Below are 20656 nucleotides of genomic sequence, written 5' to 3'. Positions count from 1 at the left end.
ATAGAAACTATAACATTAAGAATTGGTACCTAAGTTTACTTTTTTCCTCTTCCCTACTCGTCCCCTTCTCTCTTTTGTATTGTGTCTTTTAGATTGGAAATATGAGAGCGGGAAGTGCCTTGTTTTTAATAGTTATGTAAGCCACTCTAAGAGCCTTTTTGGCTGAACAACAGGATAAAAATGCTCTAAATAAATAAAAAAAATGTAACTAAATGTTAGCAATTGCCACAAACTATTTGAGGTTCTCTGTCTGAAGTTGTGCTTGTTGATGCATATTTGATTTGTAACCTCATTCTAAAAATGTGCATATACCTTTAGCGGGAAATGGTAGTATAGTTTTAGTTCTCATGTTAAAACTAAGGACTAAGCTGTGTCGATTGTAACTATGTTAGGGACATGCATTTGACTCTTATCCATGTTAAGCATAGAATCTTCTGCAGAAAAATAACAAAGAGCTTTTATTGTTCTAGCTGTGACTTTCACACTAAGTATTATCTTATGCACCAAGATGCATATGGCTGGAATATGGATTCAGCAGTAGCTTTGAGTGTCAGATAATATCTAATGCACAGGTAGTTAACCTTTTTATACCTACCACCCACTAATGCATCTTTCTTGATGGTAAAATTTCCTTACCGCCCACCAGTGCTCGATGGTAGGAGGATTCAGCTTGTGCCGTAGAACCCCCTACCGCCTACCTAGAATCCTGAAACACCCACTAGTGGGCGGTAGGGACCAGGCTGACAACCCATGATCTAATGTATGCCAAAGAATTGAGACACCAGTTTGCCATCTTGGAATAATTATGCACAGAGTAAGATATGCTATCTTATCTATCCTTCCACTGATGTATGATAAAAGTGCAGGATATTATTTATGCAGAGATAACTTTGTCTGCTGCTGAAACCAAACATCATCCAGTAAAGAGCCTTACAATTACTTCGAAGTAACATTGATTCCAAAGTTGTTGAAGATGCAGCTGCCATTGTGATGAATATACCTTTCAGATGGTTAATAGAGCAACAATGCCTGGTGAAAGAGGACAGCTTCTTTCACTACAGGGATCTGAAACACATATACCCATCTCTGTTTTATGAAGAGAATCTTAGAGGTTGCTTTTCATGATTGTTTTTGACACAGAAAAGGTTCATGGAGAGGCGTAGCCTTGCAAATCTGTGTTTTAGTTGTGATCCCTGCATTGCAGGGAGTTCCATTAGATGACTCTTGGAGTTCCTTCAAACTCTGCAGTTCTATGATTCTTTGAAATCTGGAGCTAATTTGGGGCAATAACATTTAATAACAGCCCTTTGGGTAGACCTTTCCATGACAGTTACTGATGTCATGAGTTTTAACTTTTTTATATGGTTGTTATTATATGGTTTTATGTTTTGTTGTTGTAAGCTGCTTTGTTTTTTGTGAGGAGCAGTATACATTTTTTAAAAATAAATAACTGGCCAATTTCACTTAAGGAACATCTTTGTTTTTCTGGTATTGGAGTGGGAAAATTTGTGGACCATTTTCTTTCACAACAATCCCACAGCAGAACTCCATCTGGAAGAGCCACTGGAATTCTGATACTTTGATGTTTAAGTGATGACTAGGACTTAACCTCATTGTACACAATGAGACTTAATTCTGAGTGGACACAAATAGAATTGCACTGTAAATGAGATCAATAGGAATTCAGAGAATATTTGTATGAAATGTCTATAAACTATTAATGGCAAGGGCTCACAGTTACTTCTTTGTAAGAAAACACAACATTGGTAATACCGGATCTTATTTCTTCTAATATTTATATGACCTTTACCAGGAAGGAAAATATCCCTTTGTCAATGCCAACTATTGGAAGACATCTCAATTCTCATTGCCAATAATTTCCACATTTGGTATACTGGGAATAACCTCTTAGTTTCTTCCTAATGATTTTCCTACCTACACTTTACTTCAGCATTTTCTGTGTTTTAGCTCCTGTTAATGTGAATGAATTTGTTTATTTTGCTTGTGACATAATACCTCCAATTTGGTGATTCAAGCAACAAGCCTTCTCAGAAGCTGTTGCTGCAGTAATTGAAAGCTGTTGCAAATAAGTGACATTGTTCAGCCTTTGCTAAGATGCCTATACAATTTTTAGTGCAATTTCCTTAATGGATGTTATCTCTTGCGTAGGATTCAGCAATTTTAAACTAATGTTTTGCAGGGATCAGCTTTTAGCAGTCAGCAATATGAAGCGTACAATCTTTTCTTAACAACAGCCATTGGTGATGGCATCAAGCTCTGGGATTTGAGAACACTGAGGTAACAGCAGTTTATTTGTCTGAGCCTGTGCACAAATGCTAACTGTGACAAAAGTGGTTGGATTGTCACCAGGCACTATGAATCTAGGATAATCTCTGTTTTTGTAAACAGCGAAGCCAATTTTTTTCTCCTCATGTTCAATTTATGTCTCTTTTTCTGTCATGTTTATGTGAATTCTTTTTAACATTTATGTGTATGCATATGCCTAGATATGAACTGATGATTCTGCAAATTTACATTCTGTATAGAATAACAGTTACAGTCCAAAGCACCAGTAGACTCTGTAATATATAGAATCAGATTCTATTTTTACTCTAAACCATCCTATTCCGACCTGAAGCCTTCCAGATGTTGGACTATAGCTTCCATCTGTCCTGACCATTGACCATGCTGGTTGGAGCTAACGGAGTCCAAAACATCTAGAGGATGTCAGATTGAGGAAGGCTGCTGGGCAGAGCAATCCCAACCAGTCAATTATGCCAGAAGGCAGATGTGCTAGTATATGTTCTTTGTAAATTTAAACTACATCCTAATGGCTCCTCACCATCTGGGAGAGATTAAAGGTAAAGGATAAAGGGACCCCTGACCATTAGGTCCAACCGTGACCAACTCTGGGGTTGCGGCGCTCATCTCGCTTTACTGGCCGAGGGAGCCGGCGTACAGCTTCTGGGTCATGTGGCCAGCATGACTAAGCCGCATCTGGCGAACCAGAGCAGCGCACAGAAACACCGTTTGCCTTCCCGCCGGAGCGGTACCTATTTATCTACTTGCACTTTGACGTGCTTTGGAACTGCTAGGTTGGCAGGAGCTGGGACCGAGCAACGGGAGCTCACCCTGTCGTGGGGATTCGAACTGCCGACCTTCTGATCAGCAAGTCCTAGGCTCTGTGGTTTAACCCACAGCGCCACCTGCATCCCTAACAGAATGTCCTTTTGTGGCATATCCTGCTACCCCACATGCCTAGTTGAATTGACCTTCAGCTGGTGTAAGTGGCTTACCCTGGTATATCTGCTTACACTGGCTGAGAGAAAACCTTCTTGCCATAAGGTAAGAAGGCAAAAGTTATGCCAGTGTAAAGGGCAAACACAGTGCTTGTTAAGAGTGGGAAATGAGAGTGTCACAGCCAGGGAGAGTTACGCTGCATCCTAACTTCATTCATTGGTCCCAACCACAGAGTTTGGTGTACACCATCAAAAATGCAAGTATAGCTAACATTTAAGCCATGAGAGTCAGTGGAAGGGCAGAAAATGCAGATTTACACTCCTCCTCCCCCAGTCCCTTCCCCAGCCAGGAGCAGTTAAGATACAGCTTATTTTTCGCTCTATAAGACCATAAGACGCACCTAGTTTTAGAGGAAGAGAAGAAGAAAAATAAAGTTTTCTCCCTCTCTGCGCAGCGCCTCTCCAGAAAAGCGGGAAGAGAAATGGAAGGGGCTCCGTTTCTCCTCCCGCTTCGCTGAAGGGGCGTTGCACAACTCTCCCTCTCTGCACAGTGCCTCTCCAGCGAAGTAAAGTCAGAACAGCAAGAGGGATCGCTGCGCAGCAAAAGCAGCAATCCCTCTTGCTGTTCTGGCTTCTGGGATAGCCGTGCCAAGCCTCTTCAGGGCAGGGGGAGCATTACTCCCGTTGCCCTGAAGAAGCTTTGCGCGGCTATCCCTGAAACCAGAACAGCAAGAGGGATTGGTTCACACCGATCCCTCTTGCTCTCCTGGCTTCAGCGATAGCTGCGCAGCCTGCATCCGCTCCATAAGACGCACACACATTTCCCCTTACTTTTTAGGAGGGGAAAAGTGCGTCTTATAGAGCGAAAAATACAGTAATTTACACAAGAGGTGTTGGTGTGTATATGTTACATTTCTTCAACATTTTAGAATATCAATTTTCCTGTTGTAAATAGCCCTGTGGTTTATGTAGTGGGTGATATATAAATAAATAAGTAAATAAATCTGCCTCTTGGTAGATTAGGACTGCTCTGTCCAAATGCAGGAACATTTTTAATACAGGTGCACTTAACCAGGGAGATGGTTTAAGTCACATTTTAAAATCTATATATATTTAAGAGCACACGTGGCAGTGAATCCTATTCTAAAGCAACGGAACTTTGGAATGAAGTAATGAAACACACCTTTTTAATCTTGAATACCTTTTTCATCTTACCTGACTTGAAAAGTATTTCATATGCAGATTAGAACAGAAAAAGAACAGAAAAAACATATATGGGGAAAACGGTGTTAATTATTGAATTGTAGAGGATGTTGAAGTGAAGTGTGTTTGAAAAACTGCTTTGGAAGAATGTGGGGGCCAGCTTAATATCAGTTGATCTTTTGGTTATTGTTTTATAATTTAATCTTATCTTTTTTTAGAGAGTTTGTAAGAACGTGCCAAAATATAAAGGTTTATTACCCCTACCAAATGTCAAAAAGTAATAAAATGAGATACTTTGGGGGTTGGACTCTGTTACATCCTTATGTTTTTGCAATCAACTGGTCTAACTACAATTCATGAAAAATGAAAAATTGGAAAGTTTTTCACAGGTCACTTATCTGCTGCCTCCTTTTCAAACATTAATTTAAGTAAAGCAGTTGAATGGTAAAATAGTTAAAAGTAAAATCTGGGTAAGCAGTTTAACTGTATTGTAGCTAATGGCCTTGCTGTATGATGTGTTATTAATGTTGTCAGGTCTTTTCTTCTAAGAGTCTTTCCACTCCTGTTTTTTGTTTTCTCCTCCCTTATTTCTGTTTCCACACTGTCTCTTTCAGTGGCATTAGTTGATTTGATGTGATGTCATAACGAGATTGTGTTAGCTGGTGGGTTATATCCCCAGTGGTCATTGACTTGGTGGGCTTAATATCCACTGTATGCTTAGAGGGCTTGTAGAGACTTTAGACCCTGAATTATAATTCTATAAATTCTGTGGGCCTTCAGTGTGAAAATACTAATTTCCACTAGCCCATCTTTAGTGTACACCATGGAATGTTGAATGAAATATTCAGAGGTTGTGAACCTTCTTCTAATGCATGATTAAACATAGAAGCAATTTGTTTATTGTTTTAAAAAGAAGTAGTGCTTTATTTATTTAATTAAACCCTTTCTGAAGGTGTGAACGTCATTACAAAGGTCATAGTAGCCGCTGTCACCCTTGTGGAATCGCTGTTTCTCCTTGTGGACAATTCATTGCCTGTGGATCTGAAGATAAATGTGTATGTATTAGTAGTTTATTTCTAGTGTATATATGCTATTGTAAATACAGAAAGTTTTGTGACCTCTTATAGCTTTTTGAACTTACAGGAATTTGGAATTGTTGGCCTTTTAATTGATTCTTTTTTTTTCTAAATTCAAGAATTCCATCACATCTGTGTGTTTATTTGGATTATGGAACTTGTTGCATATTTCATAAGTTAGCTATGCTATTTTATTATTTCATGGCGAGGATACATCTGTTTATATGAAACTACACCTATGTCTGGTAAATCCAGGTGTGAGTCTGGGGAGTAGGTAGAAAGATGAAGACCAGGACTAAGGGAAATGGAAATTTGAATATTGTGAAAACATAGGCTGCCATTTCAGCTTTCCGTGCAGGGAATGGGAAAGGAAGTTTAAAGCAAGTTTTGAAAGCTTTTTCCTAATATATACAAGACTATAGTGTAAAAAATAAAATAGAAAACAGCACATTAAAAGATAAGGTACTGTGGCTTAGGCTATACATGTTCCTGAAGAGTAATTACATGTGCTCTGGAGTATGGGAAGGGGTTGGGATACCCCTATGAGGAGACTGAGCCAGGCCCAAATTGGCAAGATATCTATTTTAGTATTTATGTAATTAGGAGGAATGTTCTGTGGTTTTCCTCAGTATATTTGGGGAACAATAATGCAATTGAGGATGCTCCTGAAGGTGGTGATGGCTGATAATTCACTTCTACTTCTTTTAGGCTGGAGCATGCACTACATCCTGAGCTTTGCCTCTTGTAATTACTGTTTGCCAAACCAGATTAAGTGGGAATAACCTCCTGTTCACCCAATATGGATTTTATTATGTGATTCTGTGCAGAAGGGTCTCCCTCCCATCTCCCCATCAATTCTGTTGGCCAACAGTGATATTTTTCTTGACTCTAAATAGTGGAATCCAGAAACAAATCTGTTATATAAGCTTCCTCTTTCCTGTTAAGTTTGCAACGATTGTTTTTGTGACATACGCAGTTCCATTTAGAGAGTTTAGAGCTTCACCTCTTCTTTTAAAGAAATGTGTAATGAATAAGAAGCCAAAAGAAGCAATAAAAGTAGGATTATTAATCATAAACTGCCTTCCACAAGTGTTGGATGAGGAAGAATATGTGTTTGCTGCGCTGCTTAAAAATAAAATGGAAACCATATTCCCTCTTGATTCAGGGACAGGTTACTGTAAACAAGAGTTTCAGGTGCTTTGCCTCCTGTTTCCTCTTTGTAAAAATAGGTTGGGGAGCTATGAACTAAGAGCTCTCCATTCTCCAAACCATTCCTGAGTAAGCCTCACACTCTACTACCCATTCACTTTGGGAGGCTACAGCCAAGAAGAGGGGTGTAAAAGTGCTGTTCTATTTGCAGTTTGTTGAATCCAAGCTAGTATTTTAATTCTAGTGTTGTAGCCTCAGCTCTATGAATGTTGTGAATTATAAAAGTACCTTAGAAGAATTCAGGAAAATAAGTGTTTCATGGGGAAGAGGGTTGGAGAATAAAATTACAGCAGAATCCTAACCATGCCTACACAGAAGTAAGCCCTACTGAATTCAATGGGGCTGACTCCCAAGATAAGTGTAGTTAGAATTGCCACCTCAGTTGCTAGTTAGTTAATTATATGCCACCTTTAATTAGTTAATTAGTTAATTGGTTAGTTAATTATATGCCACCTTTCTCTAAGGTGAAAGTATACATAGGATTCCCAGGTGGTCTCCCATAAGAGCACTGACCAAACTCAGACCTATTTAACTTCACCATGGTAGTTATTATTTATTTATTTGTTTGTTTATTTCATTTATAAATTGCTTCCTGAAGTGATTTACTGTTGTATCATGTGCCTTCAGACCATACTCTAGGAGTTAAGTTGACGGAGTGCTTGTGTCAGGTTCCAAAATTTACACACACTTAAATAATGGATAGGAGCATTCTGGATGACCTTCACCTTGCCCTGGGACCTGAGAGGTCATCCATGACATGCATAGTGATGTTAAATTCTCAAGAATATTCTCACCTCACGCCGATTGTTAATATCCTATTTTTTGGCCAGAGGGATGAAAATTACTAACATTACAGAGAATAAAAGTAATGCTTAGAAGAAGCCAAAAAGAATAAATATGTCCAGCATGAAGTGCAAATGTTTATCATGAACACTGAAAACTGGGATATGAACATATACTCCTAAAAGTATGCCTTGTTTCTTGATTATTTCATTGGAGGTTTAGGCCAGAATAGTATGGTAAGCCAAGGAGTGCTGAACCTTTTCTTTGCTTGCTGCTTTTCCTCTGGCAGTGTCATGGTGGCCCCTGAATTCCGTGAGGACCCTGCCCTTCCAGTGACCCAAGATTTGGGTGAGCAAGCCTTTGGGAATGACTCCCCCCCCAGGTTGGCTTCTAGGAGATGCCCTGAAAGAACCTTCAGGGTAGGTTCTTGACCCACCCCTGGCAGATGAGTCCCCAGTCAAGTCAAGGGAAGGTTGAGTCACCCCCTTCCAATCCTCAATAGAAATGGTGCTAGGAGGTCCAAGCCCAGGCAGCTGTTGGTCAACAGAGTGCAAACCTGAGAGTCTAGTGTCACTGCTTGACTTGAGAAAAGGATTTCTTGAGAGTAATGGCATTCCTCAGTAGAAAGGGCTTTTAGAACAGACTTGAGTATGTGCATCTGGTGTTGGTTATGTAATATTCCTTCAGCTCTTGCTCCTGGAATCTTCTGACTGTCTTCTAGCTGCCACCCTCTAAATCTTGTGCTTGACCTCTGCTTTATACTGCTTGGTGCTATCATGTTTTGGACCTGAGTCTGCAACGGACTCTGTTGTGCAATCTTGCCCTACTCCAGCTACACCGGCAGAAGTCAGAAAGGCAGCCTGTTTCCCCTGCTGCTTTGACAACCTTCTGTTTTCCAATTGAAATCACACATATACACATGATTTACATTAGTTTGGCAGGAACCACTGTTTGAAGAACTGCCACTGTAATGCAGTTAGGATTGGAGATGGCATAATCCTTAACCATTGTTAAGGCCAGGGATGAGAATTGATTCCATGAAGATAGGTGGCATGTGATTCCATAACCAGCTTCTGATCCCTTAACCATGATGTAAGCATTGGGGTGCTGCATTCTGTTGGCAGGCCAATAGAATTATTAAACAAAATTCCATGTTTGTTGTCTGAGATTCATCTGACTGGGTTCAAGTTGCCATTTAGTTTCTTCTAAAGTGACATGTTTTTGTATTGCACAAGTAAAACATTTAAGAAAGTGCTTCAATAACATTGAAGCAGTGCTTCAGTAACATTTCCTGACTGTGTGTGTTTTTCAAAAATTCATAGTTAAAATGCCCATCAATCATCCTCTAAGGCAGTGATGGCCAAACTTGGCCCTCCAGCTGTTTTGGGACTACAATTCCCATTATCCCTGACCACTGGTTCTGTTAGCTAGGGATGATGGGAGTTGTAGTCCCAAAACAGCTGGAAGGCCAAGTTTGGCCATCACTGCTCTAAGGTTTCTGACTGCACATGCAAAAAGGAGCTTCAAGTCTGTATTCAGCGATACACAGTGTCATTCTATGTGTTTACCCCATCTTTAGCCTCTTGTTACAATGTTATAGAAAATTAAACTAGAAAATGGATGGTAACTGGGCACACCTTCAACATATGTGGTATTATAATGTCCCTGCTCAGCTCACAGAGATAGTGTGTTTCATTATCTACTTAAAAAAATATATATCTAGAAAGAATTTATATCTTGGTGCTTCTTTGTTGTAGCCCTAATATAACGACACCAGCAAATTCTCCTTTGAACCTAATTGATTTTGAAAATGTGCTGAGAACAATCTGTACATTTCCAATAAAAGGAAACAGTAGTAGGTGTGAGGTTACATACTCAGGAAGGCCATATGGATGTGAATAGTAGAAGTAAACTATTTTTACTTCTAGCTGAACTGGGGCAAAGATGAAAAAGAAATATCAGTAGTTTCTGAATCAGTCATTTTTATTATTAGGAATAGGTTTAAATATGAAAAAGTGAATTTACTTTGGCTTTAGTAAACCAGATTTATATGCACATGTGAATTTTCACTATTTGTCCATTTCCTTCATGGCTCTTTTCCTCTCTTTATAACTTGAAGTTTTAAGGAAATGTGTAACTTCTACCACTAAATCACATACCTGATGGATTTTCTGAGTAACTGCTATTCATTTAGTATTTTTCCAGAAAATTTTGTATTTCAGAATTTCTTACTGGTTAGTAATGATTGTAGAACAACATGTGATTTTATCATTGGTTGTAAATGACTTTGAGTGATCTTTTTTTAGCAGGAAGTGATACATAAATTTCATAAACCTAAACCTAACTTAAAGTAGTATGAATGCAATTGAAATCTAATAAAACTAATCAAGAGGTGGGGGCAGAAAGCAGTAAATGACTGTTACTACTGAGTGGAAACCAAGAGGAAGGAGAGCCTCATGATCTTACTAGTGGTTATCTGTTGTGTATGGCCCAAACAACCCCACGTAGGTGGAATTTTTCTTCAATGCACTGGGCCTCACAAGGCCTTTGAAAAGGCTTTGCACTTCTCAGCACTGACACAAGTTGATGATAAGCTGTCTTTTGCATTTGGATAGATAAAAAAGATAGAGTATAAAAATAATTGATGAATGTCTTCCTCTAACACAGTGTGTGTGTGGCAGCAGTGTGTGAAGCCTGTTCTTTCTGAAAAGAAACTAGCACCATATTTCTAGCCTCAAGAAATTACATGTGTAATGTGTTTTACACTGAGCTGCCCAAAGCATCACTTGAAAGTCCACCTTTATAGTATGGATATATCAGAGAGACTATGCAACTGCTCTGACCATCAATTTACCTGTAGATGGAATTCAGTATGATAGTTTTTACCTATATAATTCCCTGAAGGACTGGATCCTCCTGTGTGTTACCTACTGAAGGTTATGTGGATTCCCATGAAGTGAGACACAGTGATAACAGCAAGAAACTTTATTGAAGTAACAGAACTGAACAACGGGGGCAAAGCAACTGCTTATATACTCTGAAGGCCTGGGCCACTCCTACTCTCAATGTGATTGGCTGTCTAAATTCCCAAGCTGCGAATCACAACTCAGAATTTAAGGGCCAATGGCAGTAGCCCAAATCCTGAAATGTTCTGTGATTTGATATCATGTATCAAATGAGAACACAAGGGCTCAGAATCCTTAGTGCAGACTTAAGCTCAGGCAAACACAGACCACTGAATCCATAACACCTACACTGAAGGTACAACTCCTTGTTAACTAGTTGCACTTCTTATCCATGAGAGGCTACTAATAGTGCTCTCTCAGCTTATCTCAGTGAAAACCATGTCATTGTAAAAAAAAGAAAAAGAAAAAAGATGGAAAAGCAGTTTAATATTTTTGGAGTTACTTGAGATATTACTAACATTACAGTTATATTTATACATTGTAAATATATTGCAACTTAAAGTGTGATGAAAAAGAGTCTGTAAATAGTTTTCATTCTGATCAAACTTAAATTTGATTCAGTGATTGAAATTTATATAATGATTTTTTGATATATTTTTTTACACTACTGAACCCTGCTTATTGTTTTTTGAAAATGCAAATTACATTAGGTGCTTCTGACACCTTTAATTGTGTGTTATTTCTTTCAGGCATATATATATGAGATGCATTCAAGCACTTATTCCCATAAGTTGACTGGACACACAGAATCTGTCATCAATGTGGCTTTTAACCCTTCATCTCCTCAGGTATTTTTCTTTGTTTCTCATTTATGAAATTTAATTTCTAATTGCTTTTAGCATTAATCAGATACTGATTTCCCCCCACTGCTTTTCCCTATGCCGTCGTATTTTCTGCTATTAATATCATTAAGGGTCAATTATATTTGCCTTATTTATTAATGTTTGTGGAATGACTTTCCCACTGAAGTGCATCTTTCTCCAATTTTATATTCATTTAGCTGTCAGGTAAAAACCACACCTCCAGCACGCCACTTCTGGTACCTTATAACATTTCTGAAAATACAATCATTTCACAATTTAATATAACTGATTATTTGTAAGAAATGTGACTGTATTTCAGATAAAGTTATAGTCGTACCTTGGAAGTCAAACAGAATCTGTTCTGGAAGACCGTTCGACTTTCAAAACGTTTGAAAACCAAATTGTGGCTTCTGATTGGCTGCAGCCAATCAGAAGACAAGGAACCCCGTCGGAGGTTTGGGTTCCAAAAGAACGTTCACAAACCGGAACAATCACTTCTGGGTTTGCAGCGTTTGGGAGCCAAAACGTCTGAGTTCCAGGGCGTTTGGGATCCAAGGTACGACTGTACTTTAATTGAATATATCCTGACTGATTACCAAGTAGGCATTGTAATATGAATGTTTTAAAGGGACTCTTTCATTGTGTATTTTAATTAATTAAATTAATTTATTAAGAATCTTTATATTGTATAAACTTGTGTAATTTTTTTAAGCTTGTAGACTGCTTAGAAGCCTATCAGTTGATAGATAGATAGATAGATAGATAGATAAATAAATAAATAAATAAATAAATAAATAAATGTAATAATATTTGTCATTAGGGAAAGGATATTTGAATTTTGCTGTCATTTAAGTGGGTCATTTTAGCCAGTGTAACTTTGGAAATCCCCCCTTTCAGTTACAGTTGCACTTCAGTTACAGACAGAGGATGTTTTATATTGAATTTTGCTGTGGAGATACCTACCCACCAGCCAATAGGGAAATTTACATCCAATACAAGTTTCCTAGACAGCAGAATTTTTAGGGCTGAAATCATCATAATTTATTTATAATTGGATATAAGTAGTATTGGGTGGGTCTAAAAATACGAGTTACTGAATTTTTACTGGCTACTAGGAAAAGCTTGTTTTCCCTGGTGACAACATCTGGAGAACTCAAGTTTAGAAGAAAGACATATATGAAAACATTGTTCTTCTCTGGTTCATTGCCACCTGTTCACTTAATCATTAGTAGCATGTAATTTTCCACAAGTAAGCTATGTTTTGTAGTGATAGGGGAAAATCGTTTTTCTTTTCATCATTCACCAAATTTTGGCTTTGACTTGGCATTAAATTAGGTTATTCCTCTGTGGCTTGCTGTGTGCTTTCCATCATGTGAAAGATTGCAAGATTCTTTATTAAGAGACAAGCATCCTGATTCTCAAAGTTGTATTGTGATTGCAATAATGCATTAGTTGTGAGGCAGAAAGCTCTTAAAGACAGAGATTTACATGTGGTTTCTTCACAGCTGACCTAAACTGGGTAGATTGGAGATATGGAATCTCTAAGTCACCTTTATGATATAGTGGTTTCCACGAAGTAGAATTTATGAAGTAGACATGGAGTACCTTTTTGCACATGGCAAGTAGAGAGACGGAAGTAAAAGGAAGCATTGCTGTTTATAATAAAAAACACAGGGAAGAACAGGGGTGAAAACAGCATTAATTGAAATGTCCTCTTAATATAAGAGAAGTAGCCAAGACACATTTTGGGACATACAGATTCACCCATTTTTTAAAAGATAAATTAGGGGTGTGCATTGCATTTAGACAAATTCCGAATCTTGAGCTGAATTGGATTGATAAGACAGTATTTAGGAGCTGCGTGACCTGAAACAGGATCCCTCTGAATTGCCACAAATAGAATCAGGGACATCTGAAGCAATTCAGGCCAGTTTGGAGATTTCAGTGTTTAAAAAACTGCATGCCGTGTTGAAATGTTTCTTCCCAAGCTTGTCATATAAGAAAAGACATGCGGGGTGAGAGGAAGGAGGGAGAGCTGGGGTGTTTAGCTTTGTAACTGACATATCTAGCTTTTAATCAGGTGGAATGATTTTACCAGGACTCTCAAATAAGAATGCTTTGGGGAATGATTTTTGTTATCTTTAATATTTGTGTACGCTTGACATTTTGTCTCAGAGGTGTTATTTTGTTCTTAGGGGGAGGGGTCAGGGCTGCCGGGGAGTGGGCCCAAGCCCACAAAATGGCTGGGGCATGTTCCACAGGGGGGGATGCACTGGGACAACCGATCTCAGTGATCACGGGTTACGCTAAGACCAGACCATGTCATTACAGAGGGGGCAGGTTTAGTCGTTGCCTGAGGACTATTCCTGCCTCCGGGTCTGGTCCTGACCGGATGGATACTAGAATCAGCAAGGGATACCCACATGACCTGAAGGTGCTGCTGTGCAATGCCAGGTCAATGATTCATAAGACCACTGCCATCCATGACTTGATCATGGATGGAGGACTTGACCTGGCATGTGTAACAGAGACTTGGTTGGATGAAGCAGATGGGCCTGTCCTTGCCGCTGCTTGTCCACCAGGTTTCTCTTACTTACTTACTTTATCAAACCTTTATTAGGCATTATGCAAATAAAACCATAAAAGAGAGAATAACATATAAAAACCTTGAAATGTATATAAAAAAGGCAGCAGATGGCTACATACATATATATATATATACATATAAAATCGGTGGTTTTCCTTGTTAACCTGCTCCTTGGAGGACTGCTGCCAAAAACTCAGCTACCCCTGCCGTTACCCTTTGGTCAGCGTCGGATAGGTAAAGTCCCACACATTTACCTTGCTGGGGTTCCAGACCACCCGAAAGAGGGGACAGCACGCGTTGACGGATCGTACTGTGCAATGGGCAATGAAAGAGAATATGCTCTACAGTGTCCGGGACATTCATAGAGCATCTGCAGAATCTCTTGTTTCTAGGAACGTTTTGATATCTTCCCCTGACAAATGCTGAGGGAAAAACATTTAAACGGGCCAGCATAAAAGCCCTACGTTGGGCTGGGATTATTAATTTAGTGACGTAATTGGCTCTACTATCTAAGATATTTAAATCATAGAATGTGGGGGAGCAAATTTTGTTTACAGCTGCCATAGTATTTTGTCTCTCGACATCCTTTAGTCTAGTTAGGATATTATGAAAAATGTACTGCTCATTAGAATTGTACAGGGGCTCCAGCTCGATGCCTAAAGATTCAATCTTTTTTTCGAGGTGCTGATACCATCTTGATTTATAGGAGTCTTTGAGCAAATCAGCGAGCAGACTTGATGGAGGGCAGCGAAAGTGGCAGCGTAACCAGTACTTTATTGAGGTGGACCATGCCCAATATTCCAGTGTGTGTATGCCTATTTCTGCACACATTGTTTCATATTTGATCACAGCTGGGAGTCCAAGAATACGTCTCAAAAAGCTGGAATGAATTTTTTTTAAATCACTGTTATATGCTTGGACCCATAGCGGGATTCCATAAAGTAACTGGGATTGCACTTTTGTTTGAAATATCTGAATGGCCGCAGGAATAAATTGATTACCTATCTGATAATAAAAACGGGCAACTGCTGATGAGGTGCACTTTGCCTGTTTTATGGCGTTTGTGCGATGGGTTACCCACCCTAGACCCGGGACAAGATGGCGCCGAGGTAAGACGCTCTTATCGGAGCTCAAAGAGATCTTTTAACTAAATGCTGCCGGCTCTCCTCTCCCCTTTGGATTCTATTTCTTTTTACTATTTCGCTGTGCTTTTGAACATCTCATCTTATCTTATCCTCCTCGGTGCCGGGACTTAATGAAGCTAAAGAATTTTTTAACGAAGGCTCTCAGATATCCCTTCCTGGGCATTAAGGCACTCCCTCCCAGTTTTTTCGTTGACTCCTCGTGACAAACTTATTCCAAGGATCCTAAAGGACTTCTAATGGGCTTTTAACCCTAAAAACTACAAATTCATAAAACCACAAACTTCTCCCACCCCCTCTAACTTCGTGGACCCCCCAAACATCTCAGTCGTTCTAACAAACTGAGAAGAAAGGGGGGGGATACTTCAAAGGAGTGCTATAACAGGACCCAGTTTTAAACTCTTCGCAGCAACCCCAGCCAGGACTGAGTGAGAATTGAATGAAACTGCGACCTGAGAACCTTAGCACTTTATCACTCTACTCAGAAGTCTGATCTCATTGACTTAAGAACAATCTAGTAATGAGAAGAGCCAAAAGACTCAGGTGTCTTGATACAGAAACTGACACAGAGCCCTCTGGTTTCAAACAGAGTAATCTAGATAATTACCTGCTACCTCAAAAACAGCATGTATCCCCTCCCAAAACCTTCCTCAACTCTTTACATGGAAAGACAATTGAAGAGATATCCCTAGGAATAAATGAGGACAACGCTACTACTCCCATAACCGAGGCACAAGCACCAGGTTTCTCTTACGCACAGCAACCCAGGTCATGTGGGCCGGGAGGGGGGGGGTTGCAGTGATTTTTAGGAAGTCATTAGTTTGCACCAGGCGTCCTATTGGGAAGACCCAGTTTTCTGAGTGCATGTTCTGGAAGTTGGGCAATAGGGGCAGTACAGGATTCCTTGTGGTGTACCAACCTCCCCGCTGCACCAAGGATTCCCTGCCCGAGCTGCTTCAGGTCGTGGTGGATGTTCTCCTGGAGACACCTAGCTTGGTCGTCCTAGGGGATTTTAACATCCATGCCAACACGACCTTACAAGGGCCTGTTCGGGACTTCGTGGAAAGCATGGCCTCCATGGGGCTGTCCCTGAATAAGTCTGGCCCAACCCATAGCCGCGGACATGCCTTGGACCTGGTGTTTACCTCTATGGATGTTGGTGATCTGACACTAAGTAAAAGCGAAACGAAAGAAGTGCCATGGTCAGATCACTTCCTGGTGCAACTGGACTTCTCTGCGACCCATCCCCTCTGCAGGGAGGTGGGACCAATTCGGATGGTCCGCCCCCGCCACTTAATGGATCCAAATGGTTTCCAGAGAGTGGTAGGGGATGCTTTATCCCATGTTGATGGCCTTTCAGCTGATTCCCTGGTGGCCCACTGGAATGTGGAGTTAACCAGGGCTATTGACTGTTTGGCTCCGAAGCGCCCTCTCCAATTGCATGGAGCCCGGACAGCCCCGTGGTTTTCCACGGATCTGAGGGCAATGAAACAATCGTTGAGACGGCTAGAGCGCCGGGGGCGGATAACTCATTCCGAATCTGACCGGACACAGGTTAGAGCTCAACGTCAAGCCTACCAAGTGGTGATAGCGATGGCGAAGAAGAATTTCTTCACCGCCTCTATTGCATCTGCAGAAAACAGCAGCAGGAGACTTTTTCAGGTGGTTCACAATTTAGCAGAACCACCTGCAACATCGGGGCCCAGTACGGGCCACATGTTCTCCTGCAATGATTTTGCAAAGTTTTTTGCAGATAAAATCGCTCAGATTCGGGAAGAAGTAGACTCCACCATGGGAGCAGTGCCGGGGTGGGAGAGTGCTAGAGTTCTGTCTAGTCAAGTTGAGTGGGATCAATTCCAATCTGTTACCTCCGAGGATGTGGACAGGCTGCTTGGACGAGTGAAACCAACCACCTGTCTCCTGGATCCTTGCCCATCCTGGCTTATAAAAGCTAGCCGGGAAGGACTGGGCGATGGGCTTCATTGGGTGGTGAATGCTTCCCTCTGTGAGGGAGCCTTCCCAGACCCGCTGAAAGAGGCGGTTATTAAACCGCTTCTTAAAAAACCATCTTTAGATGCGGCCACGATGGCCAACTATCGCCCAGTCTCAAATCTTCCATTCTTGGGCAAGGTGATTGAGCGAGCGGTTGCCAAACAACTCCAGGCACGCCTGGAAGAAGCGGACCATTTGGATCCCTTCCAGTCAGGATTCAGGCCTCATCATGGGACTGTAACTGCCTTGGTCGCACTGGTTGATGATCTCCGGCGGGCTAGGGACAAAGGTGAGAGCTGTTTCCTAGTTCTGCTGGATCTCTCAGCGGCGTTTGATACCATCGACCATAACATCCTTCTGGACCGTCTTGAGGGGCTGGGAGCTGGGGGCACTGTCATACAGTGGTTCCGCTCCTTCCTCCTGGGCCATGTTCAGAAAGTGGTGGTGGGAGATGAGTGTTCAGACCCCTGGGCTCTCACTTGTGGGGTGCCCCAGGGTTCTGTCCTCTCCCCCATGCTTTTCAACATTTACATGCAGCCGCTGGGAGAGATCATCAGGAGGTTTGGGCTGGGTGTTCATCAGTATGCGGATGATACCCAGCTCTACCTCTCTTTTAAATCAGAACCAGTGAAGGCGGTGAAGGTCCTGTGTGAGTGTCTGGAAGCGTTTGGAGGATGGATGGTGGCTAACAGATTGAGGTTGAATCCTGACAAGACAGAAGTACTATTTTGGGGGGACAGGAGGCGGGCAGGTGTGGAGGATTCCCTGGTTCTGAATGGGGTAACTGTGCCCCTGAAGGACCAGGTGCGCAGCCTGGGAGTCATTTTGGACTCACAGCTGTCCATGGAGGCACAGGTCAAATCTGTGTCCAGGGCAGCTGTTTACCAGCTCCATCTGGTACGTAGGCTGAGACCCTATCTGCCTGCGGACTGTCTCGCCAGAGTGGTGCATGCTCTGGTTATCTCCCGCTTGGACTACTGCAATGCACTCTACGTGGGGCTACCTTTGAAGGTGACTCGGAAACTACAACTAATCCAGAATGCGGCAGCTAGACTGGTGACTGGGGGCAGCCGCCGAGACCATATAACACCGGTCTTGAAAGACCTACATTGGCTCCCAGTACGTTTCCGAGCACAATTCAAAGTGTTGGTGCTGACCTTTAAAGCCCTAAACGGCCTCGGTCCAGTATACCTGAAGGAGTGTCTCCACCCCCATCATTCTGCCCGGACGCTGAGGTCCAGCGCCGAGGGTTTTCTGGCGGTTCCCTCATTGCGAGAAGCAAAGCTACAGGGAACCAGGCAGAGGGCCTTCTCGGTAGTGGCGCCTGCCCTGTGGAACGCCCTTCCAGCAGATGTCAAAGTGATAAACAACTACCTGACATTCAGAAGACATCTTAAGGCAACCCTGTTCAGGGAAGTTTTTAACGTGTGATATTTTACTGTATTTTTGGTTTCTATGGAAGCCGCCCAGAGTGGCTGGGGAGGCCCAGCCAGATGGACGGGGTATAAATAATAAATTATTATTATTATTATTATTAAGCATGCTAAGACATCAGAAGCAATAACTAAAGTGTAATAAACATTTCTATTTTGACTAGACAGCATAGAATAATTTAAATCATCTTATTTATTAAAGGAAATATGATCAGAAGACTAGATGATGTAAAAATTGAATACTGCTTCTTTCAGAAATAACTGCTTACTAATAATGGCATCATTTATGTCACCACAAAATCTTTCCCTTTGTCATTGTGATTTCAACCTTTCTGGATGATACTTATTTAAGCTGCGACTAAACCAAGGGCAATATGACATCAATAGTGTGTGCCATTTGGAGTCTTTCAACCATATTTGTACTGAATAAATCTTTGTACATGGTGGATTTATTAGTTTCTGCAGTACTAAGTCACGTAACACTGCGATTTAGAACATTGAGTTTGTTCCTTTTCACTTTTATTAGCAAACAATTTGTGAACGTTCTCCAAAGCCAATTACTGTCTGTATTTTTCAAATAAAGGAGATTGCAGATAATTAACTTCTGCTTCATTCTTTTTCACTGCTATTTTTCCTAATTTAAAAATATTTTTATGACACATTGTATGATCCTCAGAAAGATGTACCTTTTGTAAGGGGAAATTGGATGGGCGCTAATAATTTGTCCAAGCCAATCTGAGGTTTCAGAAATATGTCCCTAACAGCTCTTGTTATTACTGAAAACCCTTTTTGCTCCCCCCCCACCCCCAATCCCAATACTTTTCTTCACTTCTCTTTATTTCCCCGTGTCAGTACATGGGAGAAACGAGAGAAGGAAGATTTCTTTTCTCTCCTTTCTCTCTTCTACCTCTGTTACCGGGTTCCACTAGGTGGTAGTGCACTATGGCACAAAGCCTTGGGTATTATGGGAGATTTAATTATCGTGAGATCTGCAACTTGCTGTAGCTCTCAGGAGAACTACTGCTCCCATGTTCCCTTGGTATTTGTTCTGTGGCAAAGAGCTACCCAGAGCATCACAAACAGAGAGGGGAGGGGGAACCCCCCCTTATCTACCCTCCCACAATCACCACTTGACAGGAAACAAAGAGAAGTAGGGCAGATGTTTGAAGGGCTAACAGGGAAGGCTTTTGTTGCTGGTGAAGGATGATGTGGGGGAGAACTAGACATGAATCTCCAGCTTGCAATTTCATCTGAGCTGGAGAAGAATTCAAGGGTTTTAAAAAAAATTCTTCTTGTCTGAAGCAGGCTTCTGTGAATCCCAAAGTTCATACCTGAGCTTGACTTGCATCTAGACGTCATATAATGTAAACTTAATTGAAGATCTAACAACTGGGCAAAGTTACAATGTAGTAGATAGGAAAATAGAGGGGTCTTGAAACAAATTCTCATCTCTAGACTATATTATTTATGTGCAGCTTGTGAGGTAGCACACATACAATTTTTGCATGCAATATTCTACCTTGAAAATAAACATCAGGAAGCAGTTTTCCTCGCAAATCTTATAAAAATGAAACCGTTCAACATAAAAGCATTGATGCCAAACCCTGCTGCATCTTTCCAAAAACAATTGGGTTGGCTGTTTTTCTCTCAAGCCGGATTGTACTTTTATTGGAGAGAATCAGCTCTTAACAGTGTTGAAATGTTGTGTTTTCTTTTCTGCCAGATGTTCTAACTTTATATGCCAGTTATAACATAATAGCAAATAAGAGGGGGAAAGCTCAGTGTAATCCCATGTATGTGTATTTGGAAATATGTTCCTCTATATGCAATCAAATTTATTCCCAGAAAGGCGTACAGATTTACAGATTTTAAATGGAAGTCTTTTAAAACCAACTATGATGATATTGGTGACAATGGACAAAATTCTACATATTCATAAACATTTTGAGATAAATTTAGGGTACATCATGTTCCTTGTATCCAAGATCAGCTCATGCAGACAGAATGCCACTTTAAGCCACAATTAATAAATACATTCTTTCAGCAGAAATTCATTATAACCCTTTTAGGTTGCATTTCTTCATCTAGCATCTCTGAGTGTTCCCATGGTTGATGTATCTGTTCTTTTAGCCACACAGAGCTAGTAGCAGGTAGGTAGTTGTGTGTGTGGTTTAGATTAGGAAATAGGAAATAGCACAGGAGGAAAAGACTAAACACACCCCA

The 20656-nt window shown here is 40.9% G+C and overlaps 1 protein-coding gene across 4 annotated transcripts in view; it reads left to right on the top strand.

Moving 5' to 3' along the window:
• Positions 1 to 20656, top strand: part of WDR27 (WD repeat domain 27) — a 69360-nt gene that overhangs the window by 31546 nt on the left and 17158 nt on the right. For 2 of the 4 annotated variants that reach the window (XM_081855827.1, XM_081855828.1), the window contains exons 23-25: positions 2201 to 2298; positions 5395 to 5497; positions 11166 to 11264. In XM_081855827.1, coding sequence (XP_081711953.1) covers positions 2201 to 2298; positions 5395 to 5497; positions 11166 to 11264 — 300 coding nt within the window. The remainder of the gene's footprint in view (positions 1 to 2200; positions 2299 to 5394; positions 5498 to 11165; positions 11265 to 20656) is intronic. The other 2 variants (XR_014154960.1, XM_081855829.1) reach the window with 2 other exon arrangements.

Source organism: Podarcis erhardii, assembly GCF_964252035.2.
Source record: "Podarcis erhardii genome assembly, chromosome: 3".
Classification (NCBI taxonomy): Eukaryota; Metazoa; Chordata; class Lepidosauria; order Squamata; family Lacertidae; genus Podarcis; species Podarcis erhardii.
This window is presented reverse-complemented; position numbering and strand designations above follow the sequence as displayed.